General features: G+C 30.0%; 5 protein-coding genes across 7 annotated transcripts; 3 read left to right on the forward strand and 2 right to left on the reverse strand.

The window, feature by feature from the left end:
• Positions 1–396: 396 nt before the first annotated feature.
• Positions 397–7,506, reverse strand: LOC119679951 (phenoloxidase-activating factor 2). The gene is made up of 2 exons (XM_038092550.1): positions 7,367–7,506; positions 397–1,761 (listed from the first exon to the last, which is right to left on the reverse strand). The coding sequence occupies exon 2, from the start codon at positions 1,740–1,742 to the stop codon at positions 486–488; it is 1,257 nt and encodes a 418-aa protein (XP_037948478.1). The 5' UTR covers positions 1,743–1,761; positions 7,367–7,506; the 3' UTR covers positions 397–485.
• On the forward strand, positions 1,689–11,287 carry LOC119679950 (protein PFC0760c-like). Of its 2 annotated transcripts, none has more exons than XM_038092549.1 (2): positions 1,689–1,763; positions 9,568–11,287. In XM_038092549.1, exon 2 carries the CDS (start codon positions 9,594–9,596, stop codon positions 11,265–11,267), a length of 1,674 nt encoding a protein of 557 aa, XP_037948477.1. In that variant the 5' UTR covers positions 1,689–1,763; positions 9,568–9,593; the 3' UTR covers positions 11,268–11,287. The 2 variants fall into 2 exon arrangements, with proteins under 2 accessions (XP_037948477.1, XP_037948476.1); XM_038092548.1 differs by lacking the exon at positions 1,689–1,763 and adding an exon at positions 4,519–4,644.
• Positions 11,288–13,417: 2,130 nt separating this feature from the next.
• On the forward strand, positions 13,418–21,804 carry LOC119679954 (DNA-directed RNA polymerase II subunit RPB7). 2 transcript variants are annotated; one of them, XM_038092554.1, is made up of 6 exons: positions 13,418–13,535; positions 13,588–13,857; positions 13,916–13,966; positions 15,893–16,030; positions 16,101–16,178; positions 21,732–21,804. In XM_038092554.1, the coding sequence occupies exons 1-5, from the start codon at positions 13,524–13,526 to the stop codon at positions 16,149–16,151; spliced, it is 522 nt and encodes a 173-aa protein (XP_037948482.1). In that variant the 5' UTR covers positions 13,418–13,523; the 3' UTR covers positions 16,152–16,178; positions 21,732–21,804. The 2 variants fall into 2 exon arrangements, with proteins under 2 accessions (XP_037948482.1, XP_037948481.1); XM_038092553.1 differs by lacking the exon at positions 21,732–21,804 and having other exon boundaries at positions 13,419–13,535; positions 16,101–16,454.
• LOC119679953 (small G protein signaling modulator 3 homolog) lies at positions 16,692–20,773 on the reverse strand. Its single transcript, XM_038092552.1, has 4 exons — positions 20,511–20,773; positions 19,916–20,438; positions 19,253–19,857; positions 16,692–19,195 (listed from the first exon to the last, which is right to left on the reverse strand). The coding sequence occupies exons 1-4, from the start codon at positions 20,568–20,570 to the stop codon at positions 17,975–17,977; spliced, it is 2,409 nt and encodes an 802-aa protein (XP_037948480.1). The 5' UTR covers positions 20,571–20,773; the 3' UTR covers positions 16,692–17,974.
• LOC119679952 (trafficking protein particle complex subunit 10) lies at positions 21,456–26,512 on the forward strand. Its single transcript, XM_038092551.1, has 7 exons — positions 21,456–21,668; positions 21,732–21,955; positions 22,008–22,273; positions 22,339–24,097; positions 24,164–24,820; positions 24,893–25,235; positions 26,185–26,512. Exons 1-7 carry the CDS (start codon positions 21,644–21,646, stop codon positions 26,412–26,414), a joined length of 3,504 nt encoding a protein of 1,167 aa, XP_037948479.1. The 5' UTR covers positions 21,456–21,643; the 3' UTR covers positions 26,415–26,512.
• Positions 26,513–26,534: the final 22 nt, after the last annotated feature.

Raw genomic sequence — 26,534 nt, forward strand, 5'->3', positions numbered from 1 at the left:
GTACAGCAAGTGTACTTCAATTCATTATCATAAACGAAATCTGCATCCATTACAAAGCATGAAGCCCTTTAAGAAGAAATAGACAAAACAATAAATTTGATTGAACCGGTTCCGAAGAAAGTGAAGTAATTTAATGAGAAGTCGTTTAGAAAGTTACATTTACATTTTACTTGAAAGACTCAATAGAATTCACATCAATTACTTTCTGTGTAACCTTAAATCTAGATCTTAAGATCTATCTTATCTCAAGATAGTTAGATCATAGATCTTAATAAATTGAAATTCTCTTATGGCAACCGAAAACGTACTTCATAAATCCCCGACAGAAAGCGTTAATAATATATAATTTTCTAAATGCAAATAATTCAGTGATTTTTTTCTTTTTCATTTATTTTTCTCTCTTATACACTTAAAGCATTAATAATTACAAAATTTAAACCAAATAAATTTAAACACTAATTTATTTATTATATATTAAAATAAAATTATAAATTTGTAGTGTAAGTGGCAGTATCGAATCCATTTGTCAACATTTGTCCATCAATCCAATCGCGTGCCGATGCAACATTTGCATATGCAGCTGGAATATGAGTATTGCAACCTATTCCCCATGCTACGATACCACTTTGAACAAAGCGATTATCTGTTGAGCTACCAACTGGGCAAGAAAGTGGTGCACCACCATCTCCCTGACATGTATCAATACCAACAACGCCACCAGCACAAATAAATGTGGGACTTAGAGCAAATTTGGGGCCAAGTCGTGTGCCTCGTAACTTATTTTGACAATCATTAAATTCAACTATTGGCAAAAGCACACGTTTCATAATGACACTATAACGTCCAGCAGCACCAAACTGATCTTTGCCCCAACCTGTTGAATAACAGTTGGTGCCTGTTGCTGGTATACCATTTTGTGCGGGTAAGCAAACAACGTTAATGTGATCGTCCAATACAAAAGCTTCAGAGAGTATGAGAAGTGCAAAGTCATTGGCTACATTACGCTCATTAAATTGTGGATGTGCTATTATTTTTTGTATTGTACGTTCCTGGTAAGGTAAACGTTCTCTTGTTGTTTGTGTGTCCCATTCACCAGCACGTGCCACAAAACTATTCGGGGCACGCTGAGTAATGCAGTGGAAAGCAGTTAACACAACACGCGGATGTATCAATGAACCACTACAGAAGTACGTACTATCCGCTGCTGTCAGTAACGCTATTGTCCAAGGGAATTCACCAAACCCAGATTCATTATCAAGTGCACCTGTTATATTAAAATCAACACCACCTACATTACGTATACCACATCCTGTGGGACGATTAGGACGATTTTCTACTGGAGTTGGTTTCAAGCTTGTTGGTAAAGTCCGATTATTGTCACAGCAAACATCCAAATAATGTTCACATACGGGATCATTAAAATCGGCGCGTAGATCGATTAACCCAAAACCATCGAATGTTTCATCTTCAGTTACTGAATTCGTGCTAGGGTCGCACATGTGATAAGGCACACAATTACATTGTGCTCGACCACTAACCGAGGTGAAATTAGGTAAAGGTTTAGAAGGATCCACTGGTTCTGGTGTCACAATTTGATTAAATCCCGTGCGTCTTGCTGTTGCAGTGGGTGTCACTTGGAATACGGTGTTCACTATGTCCTGAATATTAGCATTTTGTTGTGGTGCAACCTGAGCTGAGATGGCACTCAACAGCAGAATAAATATATTTACTGTAAGCAACATGGATAAGTGTGAAAGATATCTGTAAGTAGAAATATATTTTTTACAGTTATTATATAAACAAATTATTTTGTAAAATATAGAATATATCTTATATATAAAAATGAATCGAAAAATGTGTTGGTTAGCACATAACTCAACTACGCCTGGACCAATTTGGTCAATTCTTTTTTTTAAATGTTCGTTGAAGTCCAAGGATGGTTTTTACGGCAAGAAAAAAAATCGAATTATTGCTATTCAATAAAGTTCTAATATAAAAATGAATCGCAAAATGTGTTGGCAAGCGCATAACTCAACAATGCCTGGACCAATTTGGTCAATTTTTTTTTTAAATGTTCGTTGAAGTCCAAGGATGGTTTTTACGGCGAGAAAAAATGGAATTATTGCTAATTTCAAATTAGTCTAGGCGTTGTTGAGTTATGCGCTTACCAACACATTTTTCGAATCATTTTTACATATAAGAAGACAAGAACATAACCAGAATAGGTATGTTTAGGTATGTTTATTAAAATTCCCATGATTTTTTTTGCAGATCATTATCTCCACTATCCAAACGAGGCACCCACTTTTTATATATTTGTCACCCTTAGGTTTCCACTGTCCCCTTAGATTATTTTACAATCAGGTTTGAACCCTGAGTTCGCGTCTTAGTTTGAAACCCTCTGGGGTTTCACCATCCCAGTCGGGGTTTTTTAGTGGTTCTTGAAAGAGAATATACTTTGGTCACCCGAGTTGAATCCCACACATCAGGGTGACTGTTCTGTTCAGGAAATTTTTTTTGCCCCGACTATAAAATGGGTAGGAACAAAAAACTGCCACATTCCAAATCTTTCTGACAGAACGAAGTCTGTCGGGTCCGCTAGTTTTCTATAAAATAGTATCAAGTTGGGTTTTTTGTGCTTTATTAAAGTTTATGGAATTTTTTTTAAATACAAGTATTTATTTCACAATTATATTGTTTTTTTTAACGTGATTTAATATAAACGTTGTGCTATTTAATATATAATATTTATTATGTAATTTATATATATATGCAAATATATCGCAAATAACAAACCATCTGCCATGAAAATAATAAGGTCAGTAACGAATTGAAACAAAACTACATATTCGAAAATTAAATCACAACACTTTTAATATCTTATCTAGAAATGATGGATTAAAAAATTAGTTAAATGATTTTACCTAAAACATTTCAGTGTCGACTATAAGAATTATACTTTTTAAACACTATTTCTTCAAAGTACTTAAGAACTTTTAAGGTTATATATAGCCTAAAGGTTATAAGGTTAAGGTTATATATATATAAATGTCTATGTTTTTCTCCTTTATCCTCAACTTTGCCTATGAAAGTACTCTTTTACGTGTCTACAGCAACTATAAAATTGTTTCTAACTTCATCAGAACTTATTAAAATTGTTAAGGATTAGCCCATCTTTCATCTGTAATAAAGATTATATTTTAATCATTCTACCATCAGTTGTCTATCTTCACATTTAAGCATACATACATATATTTAAATACATATATATATTAAAATTATATGTTAAATGGTTTCAATCTAATTTTTTTTTTATAGTTGGTAACACTTAATGTGTTATCTTTGATTTACTTCCATTATTAATCATGCCAATATCTCTTTTAACATATCTATGATTTAAATTTTGTTGAGAATTTCTTTATCATATGATGATAAGTAATTACTTTAGATAATGATGTAAGTGATATTACGAAATTAGGCTATTATTTGATTAAATATTTAAAATAATTTCATTGATTTTTCTTTGAGTTGCTATGAGTAGAGGCTAAGTTTTGCTTATCTACAGATCTAGAGAAGAGAGTAAAAAGTTTCGTTTCTTTAGTAGCACACTTATTGAAATATAGTTTATTAATTACTTTAATTTTCAATTAAAAATTATTAGATTCATCAAAATAAAAACAAACAAAAAGTAATTTTTGAAAGAGTATTATAAAAAAAATCTATGAGAAACTATGAGAACTATGAGAAAGCTCAATTAAGAACATATATAGCATAATACAATAGTTAGTATAATAAGTAATGAGAAGTAAAGGCTTGAATAAAACCACGATGCTAGATAACTATAAATTATTAGATATACAATATTTACTATTTTATAGTGGTTCTCAACTCTTGAGTCATCATAACATTAAAATCTGAAATATTCTAAAACGTACTGGTTTTTTGGAAATTAAGGTGAAATAATCATCTTATTATTAAAGAGTAGTAAAAAGGGGTAACACTGTGTTTTTAAAAAAATAACATACTTCTTCAGCAATTCCACTAGTTTTATAATTTGATGTAATTTCCAAACGGAGCGTGCGGATGTTAGCCGAATTGCGTCGACTCTAGCTGACTTTTGCATACACTCAACTCAACGAAAATAATGCAAAGTTTTGCAGACAAAATTCGAAAATAATACAAAGTTTTGCAGACAAAACTCGAAAATAATACGTATTTTCTTTTTAATATAAAAATTTAAACAAATTCAACCCAGTGTGAATGCACAGTTAAATTTCTGGGAAAATGTTTGCAAGTACTCTCACTTTTTCACTACACATCCAAATTTTGCTTTGCAGACCAAAATCGAAAACTATTCGTAATTGCATTTGAACACAAAAGTCTTACTATAATTAAGTCAGTGTAAACAGCAAGTTAACAAGTTGTAATCAAATCAAATTTGATTTAAATGTCAATTACTTTAACAACTTCATAAAGTAATGTGTCATATATTTTCATAGGAAAATAAAATTAGTTTCCTCAGTATTCAAAAAATTTGTGAAACTTGGTTTACTTTAAAACAGTGGATATTAAGTTAATTTATAATATTCAAATTTGCAAATATCTTCTATCGCAACTAGAAAGAAAATTTTTATATATAAAGAGGTACGTACTCATAAAAAATAAATTTATATAATAAATAAATTATTTATATAATATTAAAAGTATAAAAAATATACTTAAAAATGACAATAACTTGAAATACCAGACATAAGATACGCCGCTGGCAACCTATGAAGTAATTGTACCTATAGGAAATCTCTAAAAATTGTAAACGATAATTTTTACAAGAGACATTAAGAGACATATAAGACAATAATAGTACGACTACAACAATAGTGTCCATTAGGTGAGAAGAAGACAAAAACTGAGTTAGCTTTATGGTTTCGTCTTAGATACAATTATAATTTGATATTAATTATATAAATTTTTGGTAATCCAAATTTTAGGACGTATTTATACTGCTTTATAACTTGGTGGAATTATTATATTTCTTGTTTCACATTTATTTGTTTTGATTCAGTTTTCTGCCCACAGTGGAGAGATTATTTTGTCTTTATACTATATGTGTATATTTGTATATTCTATTTAAAATATCTTCGGTATGTTTTGGTCTGCGATTTTTTCTTGATATTTCTTCCAGAATATTAGATTCTAATAGTTCTTTGAAGCTGTTTTGTAATTAACATGATTATTTTTGTCAAATAGTTTTGAAAAGATCTAAAAATTTTAGAATCGATTATTGTGATATATAATTGACACAAAAATTGAAAGAAAAAGTCTCGAAAATTGTTATCAATGCTCTTTAACATCAATATAAAGTAAAACTGAATTATAAATAAGTAAGAAAGGATATCACATTGGTTAGGTGCGCCTTAAGACAATTGCTAGATTTTAAATAAAAACTGTATATAATGTATAATAAAAATTGGTATCTCCAACTAAATGTGAGTTCAGGAACGTTTATAAGAGTAAAACAATCGAAAATATTAGTTTAACTTTAAAACGCATAGGGTTTTTATATTTATCCAATTGAATGAGTTAACTGGATTGTAGGATTTAAAAACTGAACACTGATGGTTTCTTAATAACACTTGCAGAGTATGATATCAACTCACGCAGTTTATTTTCAACTATTTTAGCTTTAAAGTTTAAACATTCAACTCCGAAAGTTCAACTTCAGTGGGTTTACAAAACCTCAACCTTTGAGTTTAAAAATATTAGTTTAAACCTTAATTAAGTTTTCAGGGACGATAATTTAAACTAAAATTTTCGACCGTGCATCACATAGCGCTCATCTATCGAAGACAAACATTTTTTATGATTGTTATAATTATAATTATTATTATCTTATAGATTACGGCTTCCACCATTACTAAGGGTAAGATTTAGACTAAGGTTCATAGCAACTAATCACTATGGAAACTACTACTGTAGTAAATAAACACTTCAAAAAATGGCTTGTAAGAGTGTTTTTATATAGCGATAATATTTTTGGTTCAATGAGCTGTTCTAAGTAACTTTTGAAAAAACCCGGTTTTTTCTCGTTTTTTAAAAAATTATTTTTTTTTTATAAACATACTACGTGGCGCCATGTTTTTCCCTCAATAACATATTACGTAAAGTGGAAATATATCTACTTCCCATTCTTAAATGGGGAATATGACTCTGTTATACTTTGATTTCTGAACGACGTTGGGTCTTATACATTGGTATATCTGCATTGTCGTTATAGACAGATATATGTGTCGTAGTTTGCTGTCGGTTTTATTAATATCGCAGATTAATTTAAAATGTCTAATAGATCTAAGATTTACTAACGTTATGGGATTTTGAAAAAAAATATTACATACATATTGTATTTACATACGTATATATATTCAAAAATTGAATTGGTTTACTTTGGTTTACCTGCTCTGTCGTTATAGACAGATATCTGTCTCGTAGTTTGCTGTCGGTTTTATTAGTATCTTAAATATTGTTCCACAATTAGTCTTTAAAGTGAGCGAGTCTAGTCATTTGCAGATTAATTTGAAATGTCTAATAGAACTAAGATTTGCTAACGTAATGAAATTTTGAAAAAATATTAAATACATATTGTATTTACATATGTATTATATATATTTAATAAATGAATTTGTCCCAATTAAATTAGTTATTGTCTTACTTTTAAAATACTTGATTGAACTAATATGGATTCTTATCAGTTCAAAACAAACAAATCTTCATTTATATTTAGCTCAAAGGTCAAGTTATACATTTTGATTACATTATTTGTTTTTTTTTTTTGTTAGTCTTTAATATATTATAAGACAAAACAACAATAATTCCCCTCAAGCTACGATTTTGCGGGGAAATCTAAGCCATTCAAGCGTTTGCAAATTTTTTTCCCCACCAAACAAGTTCAAAATTAGGAAATTATTCGCTGTGACGCATACTTCGCTTAAGTTCAAAAGAAGTTGCAAGTATTGTGACGCGAATTGGGGATTTCCATAGATTTTGTGAACATTAGAACAACAACACTGACTGACATTTAATTAGCAGTTACTTGTTAAATTATTCAATATTTTTTTATTCATTTATAATATACAGTATTTTAAATTTTTTTTAAAGCACACTTATAACAATTAATTATTTTATATAATAAACGTCCTTGACTTATTATAAGAAAAAACTTGGATTTATTTCGAATTTAAAGTTTTTTTTTTGATATCGAAATTTATACATCATTTAAAATATCTTTTTATTTTCAGTTTTATATTATTTCTTTAAAATGTATTCAACCACAACATAATAATAAAAATTATAATAGTAATAATAATAATACCTTTATATCACAAAAGAAATCAATGAATTTATATATATATATATATATGTATATATATTGATTTTATTATTTTACTCAGACGCACTGATTTTTTTTTTCTGTTTGACGTTCGCGTCAGTCAACTGCTTCTTAACGACTAAACTAGCTTTGCGGGTCTCTTCTCCTTATACTCAGCCTAAGTCTCTATTTAATACCGCAGCGTATAATTTGTTTTATATTTATTTTTCAAAACAAGTTTAGCTGTTTTTGAACAAAAAAGCAGATCTTGAGATTTATTAATGTAGTTTGTATATAGTAGCATCTGCATTTAATCGTACTTTCTTATCTCAACAGTTGAACGATTTTTAAATTTTATTATCTTATTATGCCGGCTTTTAACCTGTTGCTTATGCTCAATTTAAACTGGGTTCGAAACACAGAATAGAACCGCAGTCATGTATCGCTTAAAATAACTATACGTATAGAACCGATAAATAGATCTTTACATAGTTTTTAATCATTAATTAAATAATCTACTCTATAAGTTTTTCTCTAGTTTTCATAACATGATTTAGCTCTTTCTGATGCTGTTATGTTTTGGTAATCCTAAAAAGATAATATATCTAATAAAGAATAAAGAGATATAAAGAATATATCTAATTATTTTAAATAATATAAAGATATTTTACATACCTTTCAGTTTGTAGGTAACTGGAGGTTTGAACCCACAAATGTTGGTATATACAAATGCAGTGACTAGCCTTAACTGCGGCAGGATATTGTCATTTGGCAATACACTGAGGGCATAGGTCAGAAACCATAAAAATGATTATAGAGCCATGATAGTGACAAAACTCCAGTTAGTAGGTAACTGGAAGTTTGAACACAAAAATATATATATTTTTGAAAAGTAATTAAGATTGGATCCAATCTAAAGATTGGATTCGAAAAACGTTGGAACAAACAAAGAACTTTTAAGCGATAATATTATAATATGTGAAAAAGTTGCCTTTGATTATACCGAAGATTTTCGACTAATTTCAACCGTTTCTCGATTTAATTTACCTGGATACTACTACTACTATTACTACTACTACTGCTGATTTCCTGAACTTCTTCTGAGCAAAAGGTCTCCACCATCAATTTAAATCGTATTATAGTAGGCGCTGTTTTTGTGACTTCATTCCAAGTAAAGCCGACATGTTTTAATTCTTTTTCAATTAAAACACTCGATGCACCTGGTCGTTGACTACCTTGTGGGTTCCATCGCAGTGATTGCCTTGCTATATTATTTGCGAGTCGTCGAAGTGTGTGACTGATCTAGGTTCATTTTCGTTTTGTTATCTTCTTTATAACTAGGAGTTAATTAGTTCCCCGCTACAATACGGTGTTCCATATTTTTTCTGGCCAACGGATTTTGAGACTTTGTCGGAGACACTTGTTGACAAACTCTTGCAGCTTGGTTTGCATTGTTCTTGAGCTTTTCCATGCTTCACATGCGTAGAAAATACACTAAAAGTATAATTCGACACTGTAAACTACAAACTATTATTCGATTATTTAAAAATATTTATTAGATAATGTTTATTAATTCGTACACATGTTGACAGACATATCGAAATCGTTAAATCAATTTGTGTTGACATGCTGATCAAATATATTAACGGGCAATATGATTTCAAAATTTTCCTTCACACCATCACAAGATTGGAAAGTGAACTAGAAGAATGATTTAGTCCCCTGAATAAACTTTTATAAAACTCTCTTTTTATACATCGATAAAGAGAGTCCGCAAACAAACCAATCATTTTTGATCTGTTGTGATTTGGTTATCTTTTTCTCACAATTATGAAATAAAAACAAACTCAAAAAAAGTTTGTAAATATTATGTTATTATTCAACAACACGGAGAACTCATAACTTAACAAATGTAAAAGTCATCTTTCTGATCAATTTTATATATTCAATTGATCATCCACTATGGAAGTCATATAATAAATCACCCGTGCCTTCCATAATGCCACATACTTTTAAACTACTATTTCTTAATACCATATCGTGTTCTTCCGCCCATTCACTTTACGGACATCTAAAGAGATCTCTTCACAGACGTCTCATTGTCAGATATTTATACGTCTTGAAAGTCACATAGTCACTGACTAACATGATATATTTTTTCTATCTTATAATAAATTAATAAATTTAAAAATATTTTTTTTCAGTTTTAACTCACACGTAGTAAGTTAAGATGAACTCCAATGCATGGAAGCGTCTTCAATTCGAATATGAGAATTGGCATTTAACTAATTTACCAAACATAACAGCCAATCCAATTCGCAAGGCTGATGAAAGTTTTAATTTTTTTGCATGGGAATGCGTTATAAATGCCGACAAATCTACAGGCTTCGAGATAGATCAATTTCAAATTTTATTGACTTTTAATAAGAAATATCCAAATCTTCCACCAAAGTGTGTGTTCAAGTTGCCGATTTTTCACCCAAACGTTACCATAACGGGAGAAATATGGTCTAATTTACTACGCAATAAAAAAGGTCGAATTCCACCTTTAACAGTAGAAGACATACTTTCCGATATACAGCATATAATATTCAACCCTGAAGTACATAATATTGCCAACATTGATCCCGGCTATTTGTATCTATCAAATAAAGATACATACTGGGACGTAGTCAAAAAATATGGTTTCACATTAACAAATAAACATCAAGAGTATCTACAAACATTAATTAAGCAAGAATGTGATGATGTAAGTCGATATAGTAATTTGAAAAACAATGAAGAGGCTGAAAATAATTTGGAGGACTATGACTATAAAGTTGAAAACAAAAATGAGGATGATGACGGATCATATCAGGATGAAAATGATAATCTATATAAAAATGTAACCGAAGAAGAAAGTGACGAAGCTCAAAATATGGAAAACAATGGCTTTGTTTCAAATTTTTCAGACAATGATAATCAAGATATATTTTTTAACAAAATGGAGTCTATGCTGAATGATCTGGAAAAGTTTATTGACAATAAACTAGATGCATATCTAACAGAATTTAGGATATATGCTAGAGAAATCAATGGAAGAAGAGATGAAAAAAGTATGCGTCTTTGTGCTGATCAAGACAATCCAAATTTTGATCTAATTGAAAACAAAGATGTAAATAAAATACAGTCTCACCTATTGCAACCGAGCCAACATTCAATAGTCTTTGATGAATGCAATATAAAATTAACAGAAATTCAGGATATATTACAAAATTTACAACTGCCAGAGAGTTCTTTATATCTAGAACAGAAGCAAGAACATGAACAGTTATATACTTCCACTGATAGTACAGACAGTAGTAACAGCAATGATTATTATGTACCAATGCCAAGTCATGTTAAATCTATTTTCCAAACTCAAGATAACATTGATAAAGTAGATAAATTGATGACAAAACAAGGTGGGAAAAATACTGATCGGACAGTAATTAATGATCGAGAAAAAGAGAAACGTGAAGAATTGAATGTAATTAAATCATCTGAAGATAAGCATGTGTCTCAAAGTAATAATGAAACTAAAACCATATTTAACACTATAAATGCAAATCAGAGTTTAATGGGAGAAGATGGGTTACGAGATTTAAGAAAAAGTATGACTGATGTATCTAATGAGTTGGTGGGTACCTCTTTAAATACCGTTAATATAGATGACAAAGAAAAGGAAAATGCTGAAAACAAAGTTTATTCCGAAATAAATAACGTTGATCTTGATAATAAAGAAATAAAAGATGTGAATGGAAATATGGAGGAGGAAAAAGAACCATTAGTTCTTTATGCCTTTGATGATGATGAACATAACTTCCAATACGATAATAAGAAAAAAGAAAGTAAATTGTCAGAAGAATGGATTTGGAAGTTATAAACAATAACGTAGGAGTATACAAAGAAAAAAATGTATTTAATTAAAATTCTTATGTATTGATTTATTAATTTATGAAGTTAAATGTTTGAAATTTTTGAAATTAATAAAAAACATTTTAAGTTTAGAAAATAAAATGTTGAAAAAAATAAATTTTTTTAAATATATATTTTTATAAATATATTTCATTATTCCTCCAAATTTTTTTTTCTCTTCACAATAGTTTATAATTTAATATGTATTTTAAGGGTTTAATATCTATTAAGCACAATGTCCAATATTCACACCATCCTTTCACCTTTCAATTATGCATATACATATTATACAATTATACTGGCTAATAGCAATATAAATTTAATTATTTAAGATATATAAATATTGCAAATTTTTGTTAAAGCTACTAACGATTTGAATTGATAACAAGTACATAGATATTAGCAAATCTATATTCTTGTAATATTACTCGTGTAAGTAGGGTAGAAAGCTTTACTTTTATTATCTTAACCCATTAAAAAGACTATAAATTGAGCACTTTTATTCTCTATTAACTGCGAGGTATCTTCAAAACCCCTCTTTATGCCTTGACTGGATTATTGTTTATCACTTCATCAGACTAAGTAATAATTATCCTCAGATTTGCACTCCTCCCCGAGGAGCCAGTAACCATTCTGAGATTTGATAACGCTGTGCTGGTAAGTCTGTCAGTTTTCGTAAATAATTTCAGGACTCAATCCTTTATGTATTTTTTTGATCGGATCAATATTCAGGTCCCTGAGGATGTCATTCATCCTCATGTACCATGGTACCAGAAAAGTCTTCTCAGAGCCTGGATTTGTGCAATTTCTAGCTGGCGAATAGGAGTGTTTGAAGCTTTGCTAAACGCTACACATCCATATAAAAGTGACGGACGAATTATTTGGTTATATATCAGCTTCCTGTTCTTAGCATTGAGATTTTCATTTCTGAATAGTAAACATTTTAGTTCACATCGAATATAAAATAATAGTTTACTGTATTATGTCTGTAACTATATTTGCACTCCTTAAATTCACATTAATAAAACATCTTATTTTTGGTTTTAAAATAAAATACTTATTGACTCTATTTAAAGACTCTCGTCAAGACTTCGTACACGACAAGACTGTTTTCTAAAACTTATACTAAGTCTTACAATAGTTTGGTTAGTATACTTATCTTATTCTAATATTAATTGCTTAAATCTATTTTAGTTTACTTGTTTCATATAAAAAAGTTTACCTAACATTGTGAGTTATAGATAACATAATTCATGAGCAAACTCTGTGCAAGAAGTTGTTATAATTATGAATGTAACACAAATAAACAGGAAAGAGATGAAAATGACGACAAAAAATTAAGGATGCTCTATATATATGAATAGAATCCATTTCTAAAACAATGACATTTTGAGTTCGTTATGCTATTAATATCCATATTATTATGACCATCAATTTTAAAATTTTCGTTATTAAGACATATTAATATAATATAATTAATATTAATTGTAATTAATTTTTCCTACCCTGATGATAAAGTAAAAAAGCTTCGAAATGATGACAAGTTTATATAGAAAAGTGCTATATAACTGCAAATAAATTCGAAAGCTATATAAAAAGTTTTTTATTTCAATAATGTACACTAATAGTCTTCAAATAATAATAAAGAGTTAATAAAAAAAAATTAATTCAAAACAAGAAAAAAAAACATTGTATTTTAATTTGAAATTATTTAAATTAAAAAAAAACTATATACACTACATATGCATATAATTGAAAATATATTTATAAATATTTTTTAATATATCTCAAAGTCTTTTAATAATTTGGGTTTATGATATATCATTAATTTCTATTACATTCGTTGTATGTTACTTGTTCTTATCTTTTGTTCGTATTTGTTTATATATATTATATTATATATATGTTTATATTTATAGTATTTATATTTTTTTATTTAGGTAATTTTATATTAACATTTGTAATAATAATTTAAATAATTTTTTATATAATAAAATCTATATATCAAATATACTAACTACATCATTACACAATTTTAAAACTCTATTACACAAAATATAAACTTTAAAATTTTTATTAGTCTGGCATTACTTTTGAATACAAGTTTATTTTTTCTCAATAGTTGACATTTGTGTTGTGACATTTCACTTGAACCAAAAAGCGGCTCTTGTTTGTGTTCACTTTGGTTTCTCAACTTAAAATATTAATATAAATAAACAATAAAATGTTTTATCATGTAAGTTAATAAATATAAGTGGAGAAGAGTTATGATTCTATTATATCTATAGATTTCATTGGAACACGAAATTTTGCTGCATCCGCGGTACTTCGGTCCGCAGTTACTTGAAACTGTGAAACAAAAACTGTACACCGAAGTTGAGGGCACATGCACTGGCAAGCACGGCTTCGTTATTGCTGTTACCACTATAGATCAAATTGGTTCCGGTCTAATACAACCTGGCCAAGGTTTTGTTGTTTATCCTGTTAAATATAAAGCAATTGTGTTTCGACCATTTAAAGGTGAAGTACTCGATGCTGTTGTTAAGCAAATTAACAAGGTAAATAAAAAATTGCTTACTGTAATGTAATATTAACCATATTAATTTATTTATTAAGGTTGGTATGTTTGCCGAAATAGGACCATTGTCATGTTTCATATCACATCATGTAAGTATTATTACTTTATCACTTTATTCTAATTTTATATAAAGATAAATCCCTTCTCTAAGTTAAGTTTTATAAATAAATGAAAAGTTATCAAAATGAAGTAAAGTTATGAAAATTTTGAAAAGGCTAAGGTGAATTGAATTTGCGCTTTACAAGAATAGCATAATATATCTTTTAGATCGCAGTGTACGATTGTCTCTTTGGATTATAATAACAATATTGATGAAAGAACTAGAAAACTTTTCAATTATAATCACTATTATAAAGCTCTTATACATGCTACACCTGCCATTCAAACATTAAAAAATTTAGTAAAAACCAAACCCATGAATCTTAAACCACTTACTTAGTTACATTAATTTTTTCGTTTAACCATTAATAGAAAATGAGTGACGTAAACTTTATAAAGGTTTTGTTTCAATCGTTATTTGCAAGAATATACTTTTTTTATACTAATCAACAAAAGTAAAACATTTACAACTTTATCGTAAGAAACTACATAAATCCATTTTATCTTTAACGTGTTTCCATAGAAGCGAAATTGTTCGTTTCTTTAGATACTAATTATATACTAATGTTATCAATATCCAATTTATGATCACTTACTATTTTTATTCCTATATGTGACCATCTTATTCCATATTCTGCTTCTTAAACTTGCCAAGATCTCTTGGTATACTTGCAAAAGCTAAAATAGTAATAGCTAAAAAATAAATAAGTGATTTATATTTGGACTTTTCAACTAAAAATTTTTTTTATAAGAATTGTTAATTATTGCTTTTAGATTCTTACTGAGTACAAATTTTATATTGTTGCTTAAAAATTATTAAACAGAACTGTTTAACAAATAATACGAAATAGTTTCTGAATAATCCGAAGATGCAGAATGAAACGAGTTACTCTCATAACTTCTTAAATTTTACTAACCATCTTATGGACTATTTTCACAGTCTTCACAATTTTTTTTAACGTTTTTTAAAATGTAAAACAGTCGAGTCGTATCTCGAACACTTCTAAAAAATATACTGCTAGTTTATGTATTTATTTAAGCTTAAACTAATATGTATGTTTCTACTAAAGGAATTACCTTTATATAATGTCTTTGTTTGATTGAAACAATTATAAGATACTAACAAAATAACTATTATTGTTGTTATAATCTAATAAGAAAGTACAGTAGAAACAAAATGAATTATTTTACCAATAGACGCGATGGGTTGGTAAGGATGTTGGGTTATAATGTTTTTGTATCTAAAGAGACCTAAAAAGCAAACACAATCTAAAGAGACCTAACAATAACAATAACAATACTCTTACAAAGGGTGTGGATAGACTCTTACATAGCACAGATAAACAGGTGATCTATTCTGATAAAAAATACCAAGTATACCAGCAGTTGGAGTACATATTATGCAACCTTTTTGATGTTATCTCCATTAGAGTGGGATATACATGTGCATCATATTGTTAAGTTTATTTAAGATTGACTAAGAACAAAATTTATGAATAAACAAAATACTCTAGTAAGAAATGGTCTTGTTTATGACATTTTTTTACCAAATCTAACCTAGAGAGATCTATATAGAAGGATACAAGGAATTACAAAACTAATATACGGGTTAGGATTTGGTAGGGTGTGTGCAGAGTGAAAATATAAACTGTTGTTTGGAATAAGGGATGGATAAGTAAATAAGTGTGATTTAGTTGAAACTAGTGTGAGTTGAGATGGCGTAACTAGCTCGATAGGTAAAGTGACCTGCTTCAATAGAACATGTTTTCAAGTAGACTAATATTTTTTGTTAACTAAGAATAACATCGAAATATAGTTACCATTAATTTTAACTTGAAATAGTGTTAAATAAATATGTGTCTTAAATTATATATTACTTCATATTCTATTAAATTTAAATAATTTTTTTCTATTAGTCAATTCCAGCAGATATGCAATTTTGCCCAAATGGTAATCCACCTTGTTATAAATCAAAAGATGAAGATGTTGTCATATCAGGAGAGGATAAAATACGTTTAAAAATTGTAGGCACACGTGTCGATGCAACGGGTATTGTAAGTATTAATCTCTCAATAGTTTTATATGTATGTCTATATACTATACATCTCTAAATATTGTTTTCAGTTCGCTATTGGTACTCTTATGGACGATTATCTGGGTCTGGTTTGCAGTTGAATTTTTTTAAAATACATGCCATCAATTGTAAGCTTAAGTTATATTCAGAATTATTAATTAAAAATTCATTATAAGATAGTAAATAGATTCAATATTTAAAAATAAATCTACATAAATTGATGGTTAGATTAAATTCCAATTGTTCATTGCCTGTAACTAATTTTCTTTTTCATTTTGTTAACAAAATAAATACATTTACCATATGTATCCCCTAACACAATGTAATGTATCGCATTATTATGATTTGTCTTTTTTAATAAATCGTAGTTTTACAATTAATATATATGTAAGAAGTAATATATATATTTTATGCAAAGGGTTAGCCAATATAAGTAAATAAATTTTATAACCGTAAATTACATTTTATATGAATGAAAATTGTAGTTTATTTAATAATAAAAACATTAAATAAAATAAATTTAAGTTATTTAAATTGCTATACACAAATGGACGATGGTTAAATATAACATTTTGATTATATGCATATACACAAATATATATAAATAAAATAATTTAAAGGTACATATAGAATAACAAAAAGTAAAACTAAATATTTATATTTATATATATAATTAAAATTATTTTAACTGCCATCTGCTATATATATCTGACGGAAAGCAGTGGAAATGTGATAGATTATAGCATATATATTTATTCATGGGGTATATGGAATTTATTTCACAAATTTAATAATAGCATAAGATAGTCGGGTGAAATATTTAGTTTACAAGATTAAAATATTAGAAGCTTGAGTGTAATCGGTTTTTGTGTCCAGTTAATACAATAACATTTTTAAAATGTTAGTCTAATTCCTTGAATTGAATACCATTATCGTCCTTGTTGTAGTCATGTGAATGTTATCATCATTGTTGATTGTGTTGTGGTTCAGTAAAACTAACATTATTCCTGTTCTTTGTATTTGTGAAACACAAATTGTCATTTGTTTAACCATTCCAACAAGCCGAATATAATAAAGTTATTGAGATGTAGCTACCAATTCGTTGAATCCAGCTAATGAATGTTTCATTGAAAATGATAATTCTATTTAGTTAGTGAATACTAGAAACTCGAAAGACAGCAACATCTAATGATGGTATTGCACTTCGTTATCACTGTCAACATCTCAGTTACATATATTTGTTATTGCGTCTGCCATGCCTGTTAGTTAATTTCGTCGGTGTTGGCTGAAATTTACATTATGGCTCAAATAATCCAATTGTCTGAAACATATCTATATCTTGAGTTTAATATTTGAAAAGCATTCAAGATTCCTTATTCTCAATGAGTAGTTTGTTATATGTAGTTTTTTGGATACTGAAAGTAGTTTCTCAATAGAACGCAGATTCAGTAAAGATTCCTTATTCTCAATCTATATCATTATCATTTATAGTTTTATAAGAATCCGTTAGTACCTTCCCAATAAAATGAAGATTCAGTAAATACTCCTTATTCACAATTTGATTTCCGTCATATACAGTTATAATAGACTCCAATGATGGTAGCTTACTAAGAAAACAATGACTAATTAAGTCTTACTGAGATTTATCTATCGAGTTGCATACATAGAGGTGAAGTTTATACCAAGGTGGTTTCTTGAATTCTGAGAGCAGAACATATATCTATTGTGTTTAGAAAAGCAGCAGTCATAGTTGAAATAATTGTAATATAACGTAGTAACCATACTATTTCTTGGTATTATATTATATGTATATCATATACTGGTATAAATATATATGTCTAATATGTATAATGTACATTAATATGTATTTATATACTATTTTCAGCTTCTTGCATTTTTAACTGCTTTAGCTACACATAAAAATTTACAAGTCCCATGAAAATAAATGATGTTTGACTAACATATCACGCACTCCGTCCTTAAGTGGTTGTGATTCTCTACCACGCTTTGGTGGCAATTCAAAATCCGGATTCAAATTAAAAGCAAATTGTGATAATATTCTTAATTCACATTTTATTTGAACCCAACCCGGCGAATCTATAAAGCTCCATGTATGATACCATTTTTGTACAACATCAGGGCATGAACAAAGCACTTCCAACCAAAGATGTAAAACTTGTTCATTTAATCCTAAACAAATAAGTGAACGTAACTTTACATCCATCTGTGCATGTGCTTCATCGTGTGATTGATTTACTGCTTGTACACATCGATATAAAAGTTCTTCTGGTGTTAAAACTTTGCCATCCTCATCGAGTCGATAAGTTTTGCATAACACTAAACGACTGTAAACTGATTCAAAATCTTTTTCAACTTCACGTGTAGCAGCCTCTTCGATGAACAACCAAGGATGACACGGACCACCTAAAAATGATGGTCTTTTCATACCATGCTCTAAGAATGCTTTAATTCCTGGTGCCAATGTACCACGAACCAAATCTGTTACAGTTTCTGATATAGCATCATCGCCAGCTGAAGTATATAGTTTACTACGCTCATCAAGAAGTTCTACAAACTTTGCTGGAAACCAACCACGTAATCCATTTAGTTCACCTACCCAACAATGCTCATCCTTTTGACTGATTATCGTTATTATGTCATTTCTGCGAAAGCCCAGCTCATCATCATCATGACGCTCGAAATCGTGCAATGCTTTAGCGCGTCGCTTACGAGTGCGTGCTACATTTATAAAGTTCTCATGATCTTTAGCATGTGAATCGGTGCTGTAATTCGCTGTCAATTGTATGTGCGCTGCAAGTTTTGGTTCGATGGTTATGAAATGTCGTGCAACTTTAAGTATAGCCTCTCGTAAATCCACTAATATTTCAGTTTGACGTATGTTTTTATTTTTCAACTCATCTGAATCATTATCGTTACGAAACAACAAGGTTTCCAATATGGATTTGCTTTTGCGTACCTGCCGCCTCGCTAAATGTTGCTTCGGTAAATTTGGTACAGCATCGGAATTACAAGGCACAAGACCACCTTGGTCAGCCATGAGATAAGCAAGATGACGTCGACGATGTGTATCTATAACAGTTTGGCTCAATGAGCCACCCACTTCCATTGCTTGTTTGAAAAGCACCTATTAAAAATACATAAATGTTAAATGAACTCATTTTAATAGTATTTTAGCACAAACCTCAACATCATCTATTTCTCCTGGTATATCAGATAATGAATTAAAGATTTGTGCTGAATTTTCCAAATTATGTAAATCTTTTTCCTTTATTTTTAACATTCCTAATGTTAACTGGAACAGCACTATGCTGCCTTCATAGAAAAACCAATCCCAAATTCGTACTAATATTTTCATGTGCACCACATTTGCGAAAACCGTCAAGAACCAATGTAATGTGATCAAGGATAATTCGATATCATGTTTTTTTAAAGTTTCATCTACCGTAGACAGATAGTTTGCTATAAGTGTTTGCATTACTCGTTGATCAGCTTGAATACCCAATAAAGTTGATGAATAATATGAAGCAGGGAGTAGATCTTCTACAATGGTTGCCATCATCCAAAAAGCATTTTCTTCTTCCATAAATAATAACAAGCAAGCTACAATAACTCCAGTGCCCTGGCAGTAACCTATATCTGGAAAGAGCCAAGCGATTGCACGTAAAATGCGACGTAAACGTGGTATGCCAGTACCATTTGGATGACTAAAACAAGCATTTGTGGGTAAAATGCGCAATAAATCCTTTTCGATTTGTTTTGAGGTCATAAGTTGATCATTACTGGAAGCTATAATAACGAATAAAATTATAAATATATATCACACTTTGAAACAAATGTAGTTTACCCTTAACAATGTCTTGATAATTTGTTTCAGTTTTTTGTTTTTTAGCCAACGCACCAGAAAGACGCATCCACATTTGTGCACGTAATGAGTTTGGTATGCCATTACGTACCATATTTCGTAATTTTTCTGTTCGTGGCAATACAACTTCTACATTTTCCCACGTCAACTCACTGGCCTCTTTATTATGAGAAAATTCTAAATGCGCTATCCATTGTAGTCGTTGTTGTGGATCTTCTGCGAAAGGTATACTCAATAATTTATTTGAGCTTTGTTCAGGGCCATCTTCCTCTTCAACACGAAAACCAAATTCATCAAAACGATAATCTGGTTGGTCGTTTAGTCCGCCTACATCTGCTTCCGGTTGTCCAAGTTTTGCAAGTATCTCTTGTGGCCACATTGAAGGTGTTAGTGCCGAAAATGGACCACCAGGATTTGGACGTAAACCATCTACAACGCTCAGTTCCTCTGTCATAGAGGGCAACTCATCCATGTCATCCTCTGAATAAAGTGTCTGAAGTTTCTTCTAAAATAAGATTTGTCAAATGTTTATTCATATATTCCAATTTTTATTTGTTTGAATGATGTTATATGTTACCGTATGTTCTTCACGACCCACGTAGCCAGTTTTGTTATGGCCAAAAATACTTTTGGCCATTTTTTGTTTTTGGAATGATTACTATAGGTACATAGAATTTCTAAAATTAAGTGTAATAAAACAAATGTATGTTAGCTATTTTCACTTTTTAACTATTAATTAGTTTTTAGTTAGTTTTTGCAAAATTCATTTCTCATGTTTAGTTAATTCTAGCGTTTTGACACTTGTGGGTGGCCTCAATTCAATAATTTAACTTAAACAGCTGTTAAGTAACCAGTAACCAAAATGGTGTATATGCAATTACGAAATAAATTTAGTAATTTATTTATATAAGTGAAAATGCAGTATAAAATTATAAGTAAATTAAAGAAAGACTATAAATATGCAAAATATTATTAAATTTAAATACAACACAAAAAATTTCTTGTTAGCCCATTTGACTAGTTGTTGTTAATTTGAATTTTGCTCTCTGTTTATATATAATAAAACAAATAAAATAAAATAATAAAGGTGCATCAAAAGTATACAAACTAAATAAATCTAAAAATTTTATCGAGATGTATGTTATATAATTGAACAATTGATTTATGCTTTTAATTGCTTCGATTCATTTTTTATATTATATTAATTAGAACGATTTACTATTTCGTCACACCATATAAAATATGATGTCATAAATATATAGGATTAGCTGAACATATACATTTTATAGATTTTGACAAAATTTTTATATTATAATTTTATTCGAACATTTGTCTGTAAACAAAAATTTGTATTTGTTTATCAATTTTTTATCTTATGGAATATATATATATATAAAATAAACTGCTGCATTTAAATAAAAGCAATACTAAAGTTGTCATATGTGTAATTGTCACATTTTACAATGCAAAACAATAAAAAAAATCATAGTAACATTAAAAAATTTGAAAACATTTAAAACATACATTTCTATGTATGTTGGTACTGACTACTTTGGCATTCAGCTATTGTAATAAGTAATCGGTTACTTTGTATGTATCAAGGGAATGAAAGTTTGATCAGCTGTTGTTTGCAAACATTGTTTTTGGTGCTTTTGAGTGAAATTGTTTGTTTTTTATAATCTCGAAACAAAATAATAAATTCAAGCAATAATGAATATAAAACCAATTATTACATGTAATTAATTCATATTATGATTGTATGATAGTATTTTTTGTAAAATGTTTATTTGTATTGCAGACTCAGGTTCTGGGCCATTATTTCGTTCATTAGAAGCTCATATATTAAACGCAATACCATTGGACACCTGTGAATGGCGTAGAACATTACAAAGGCCACCTAAACTAGTGCGTTTAGAAGCGCAAACACAACCATTTAATGCAGCTGCACTTGAAAAATATAAAAAAGGCGAATGGAGTATAGTAGAACATCCAATTTTACATATTTTCGTCACAGAATGCAATGTGAGTTAAAGTTTTGTCACACAATTAATGATATATAACTATTTAATTTTAGGATATTGATGCTTATAAAGCGTCAACGAGATTAGAAATCGAAAATTGGCTGAAAACATTGACATCATTTGGTATAACGGATTGGATGATTCTACTTGTGGAAACGTTAGATACAAGAAAAACGAAAAATTTATTACCACGTACCACAGTCTTGGATAAAATACGTTTGGATTTTGCCACAAAAAATGATGATCGTTGTATTTCCGTTTTAAATCCAGCAAAACAAAAATCGATGGAATCATTTCGCTGTTTAGTACAACGAATAAGGTTACTCTATTATTTCATTTTATTTATTGATATTATTTATTGTTATTATTTTAATAATTAATTAGATTTTTAATGTTGACGAGCTATAATCGCAACATTACCAAATATGAAGAACTCATACGCACAAAACGTGAGAAACGTAACCACCATGGTTGGGATTTCTTGCAATATTTCTTTATGCAAGAAGATTTAGCGTTGGTGTTTGAGAAATTGGAACTTTACACAGAAGCACTAATACAATACGATGAATTAGATGCTATATTTTCACAATATGTAACAAATTCAGGTTTTGGTGAGAAACACAAATGGCTTGATACATTTAGACGCCCTCTAACTTCATTTCATGGTGTTTCTCTATCAAGGCGTAATAAATTCGAAATGCGTGGTAAAATTAAAGAAGAGTCTGTATCTATACTCGAATTTCGTAATTATTTATTTGAGAGACAAGCCCACTTGTTGCAACAAAATAATGACATTCCCGGTATAGCAAAACGTTTACTGAATTTTCTCTTCACTACACTACGTGAAGTAGATGTTATTAAATTAGATTTGCAAGAGGGTTCTCTGTCTTGTTGGGAATTCGTTTGTGCTTTAGAGGTATTACAGTTATGTGAGCAAGCCATGGAACCAAACGAAGTAGACTGCTTCCAACATTGTGCACCTATATGGAATTTAGCTAAAGATAAACTTTATGAATTGGGTAAATTATGCGGTCTTCTACCAGGTTATACACCCACATCTGCACAGCTACATATTGTAGTGCAGTTGTCCTCAGGTATCGGAGATATACCCATTGATCAAACGCCGTTTCCCGATCCAACGCCACAAATTTCTCAACAACAGCGAGACCGTTCGCCAAATAGACGTCCAAAAAAATGTGCCACTGAACAACTTAAAGAAGCTTTAGGTTCAAATCAAGCTTTCCAAAAGTTATACCTCGAACTTGCTGAGTTAGCTATAAGCACCTACAAACATGTTTCACGTCTTCGTTCAGCACGTTTAGTAGGTTTAGATTTGGGTAATTTTTATTGTGCACTCAACGAACCACATAAAGCTGTGGGTTTTTTTACGGATTTGCTACGTGAATTGAAAGCAGAAAATTGGTATGCATTGAGTTCGCAAACTTTATTAGAATTGGCGAATTGTTATCGAAAAATGGGTGATTCCCTTGCCTATACAAAAACGTGCAGTTCGATATCCTGCTGTCAAGAGCTAGAAATGCTGGTGCGCACATTTTACTACGACGAGTTTCTAAAATCTGCAAAATCTTTAAAAAGCTCACTATCTGCACAGCCGTCGTTGGAAAATGCCAATTTTTGTGTTCTGGAAGATCATTTTCGTATATGCGATATTGACGTACTAAATGCCAAGTCAATAATACAAGACGACTATATAATTGTGCAGGTGAAATTAGATAGTCTCTATCCGCGCGAAATAGTAGCAGAAACACTTAAACTATCTTATGAAGTGCATGTAACACCACTTATTGCTGGAGAAGCTGTACAAGTAGCGAACTTAAGCACGCACAATGCAAGTACAGCACATACTCCAGCCCCTTCAGCTAAAGAATCGCGCTTAAAGTTTGCGCTGCATTTAGACTATCAGCAGGATAACAATTTAGCTTGTGCTTCAGTGGCATGTGGTACACCAAAGATGAAGCAGCCAGTCAGACGTACAAGCAGTACAAAACGCAAACTATCGCCAAGCATGCAGTCGGATTTTTCTAATTTTGTTGCTACAGAAAATTTATCACTTAAACCTGGTATAAATATTATAGAATTAAGAGGAAAAGCCACACGTGTAGGTACCTGGGACTTAAAGCAGGTAAATAGGAACCTAAAACTATTTTGATAACCTATCAACATTTTAATTTAAATTTAATTTCTTTAGTTCTGTCTTGGCATATCGCAGTTGCAATTTTTATCAGAGCAAATACCTTTTAAATTGCCGACCTTTGAAATCACCACAAAGCCTGCCAAGGCGGTTCTAGATTTCAAAACTCTTATCGCCGGTATAGTCCAGCCAATGAAACTAATTGTTTCCGGTGGCAGTTTTATATTTCCACCAGATGCCAAAATTACTTTAAAATGTACAAAAAATATGCAAATTCGTTTAGCGTCTTCCACAGCTGTAAAAGCAGATATACAGACACCGCTTGATATAAATCCACTCACTGATAATAATGAGAATGCTGCTGAAAAATTTGACAGTGTACTCAATGTGCCACTGCCCAATTTTAAGTCATTTGAAGAGCGGGAAATACCTTTAGAAGTAATCGCCGATTTACCGGGACGTAAAGTGACTAAGCTCTATGAACATCGCATTTCACTTAGTTGTCCGTGGACACGTAACGAGTTTCAAAGTCGCATTGAATTTCAACCTGCAATGGAGGCTACATGCAGGCTTCATACATGTGACACACAAAAATTCCTACAGGTCATTATTAAAGGATTACATGGGCATTTGTTTCTAACTGAACCAAAAGTTAAATGTGATGTTTCTGGTGTACGTTTGATCGATTTAAATCCTGCCATGCAGGAACAAATTGTGCGTATAGAAATCCATTTTATTCTTTTTTATATGAGTTTGTATTTACAGAGCTTATTTTTTTTCTAGCAGGAAATTTATAAATCTCTCACTGTCTCATATCTGTACGAAATAAAAGTCGAACCATTGCAAGCCGAAATGGAACTTGCGCTTATAAAAGTTCATTTTTCAATTAAATATGCAGATGTAGACAAACCTCAAGTTTATAGGGATCATGGATGCGCTTTTGATTTAGTGGATTATATAACTCTATTCAACATACAAGCACAACTGGAACCAAAAGAGTTATGTCGTATACGCTCGGTTTGCAGTTTAAATCTGAAAATAACCAAAGTGCACGAAAATCCTTTTGTGGATCTTATGTATGAAGTTGTAAATGATCAGAACTTGTGGGCAGTATGCGGAAGCTCTGCAGGTATGTTATCGTAAGCACTTATCTTAAACATAATATTAATTATGAGGAAATTTTTCTAGAAAATAAATGCCAATCAAATAAAACATTGAAAGATTATTGAACAAATTTTTAGGAAAAACTTATTATGGTATTTGAAAGAAGTGTAAGCTAATATTTAAATTGGGCTATTATAGAACTATACATGTAGGAGCTGAATTAACGGAGTGAATATCGCTTAATAGTCCAAAAGAACGAATGGTTATTTATGCAGGCAAAATTAAAGATATAATGATATAGATTAGTGTGCTAGTGAACAACATTATCTAGTAGAGTCCATATAAGTTTTAGTAATAATATATTGTATAATGTATTAAAAGCTGGTATTGTATAATATAGTATTGTAGTATGGATGATATTCCTGGTTTATTAGTATGATTGTGTATGTATGTGAGCCGACTTTATCTACTTCATTGGTCTAACTTTGGCTAGTCCTGTCAGAAACGCGATTTTATTTCTACATAGACAATTAGGTAGGTAGAGGTCTAGATAGATATAGATATAGGTAAATTTAGGTAGGTAGATATATTAAATGTTAAGTAGAAATCATTTAGACCGAAATTTATAACTTTAGAATAAAAAGTATGTCTGATTATTTTACATTCGTTGTTATGGTTGCATCCCGATGGAATTTGGAAACCAGATAAGATGATAGGATTTACAAAATGAAACATGGACAAGAAAGTGAATAGGTAATGGTTTATCTAGGGGGATATAAGGAAGTAGGGGTGAATCGTGGATGGGTGAGGTTTAATTGAAATCACTCCAAGTTCAGAAGGGAATCCTATTCTCAAGAAGGGATTTTACATTTGTCGGTGTCTTTGCTTCAAAGAACGTAGTTTTAAAAGTAAAATTTAGCTTTAAACAAACAAAACTAATATTTTAAAAAATTTATTGAACTTTTTTTTTATAGGTGTCATATCCATGAAAGATGTCGATAGTCATTCCATTTGTTTAGATATTATGCCGCTTAGCACTGGTTTTCTACCAATGCCTAGCATACGATTATCAAAATATACTGCTGGCGGTAAAAATAAAACTGATACACATTCAAAGGCGGACCCTTTTCCACCTGGCCAAGTCTACAATTCTACGAAAAGCATGCAAATTTACGTTATTGCCAGTGTTAATGGAGAACAATAAAGGCATGCCTATGTGATTAAATTCTACAAAATGGATGTGTACTCCAATTTTCATTAAGCTCAATAATAATTATTTATGTATATTAAAAATCCAATCAATGCAAGTATTATTTTTATAATT

This window comes from Teleopsis dalmanni, chromosome 2 (genome assembly GCF_002237135.1).
Source record: "Teleopsis dalmanni isolate 2A chromosome 2, ASM223713v2, whole genome shotgun sequence".
Lineage (NCBI taxonomy): Eukaryota > Metazoa > Arthropoda > Insecta > Diptera > Diopsidae > Teleopsis > Teleopsis dalmanni.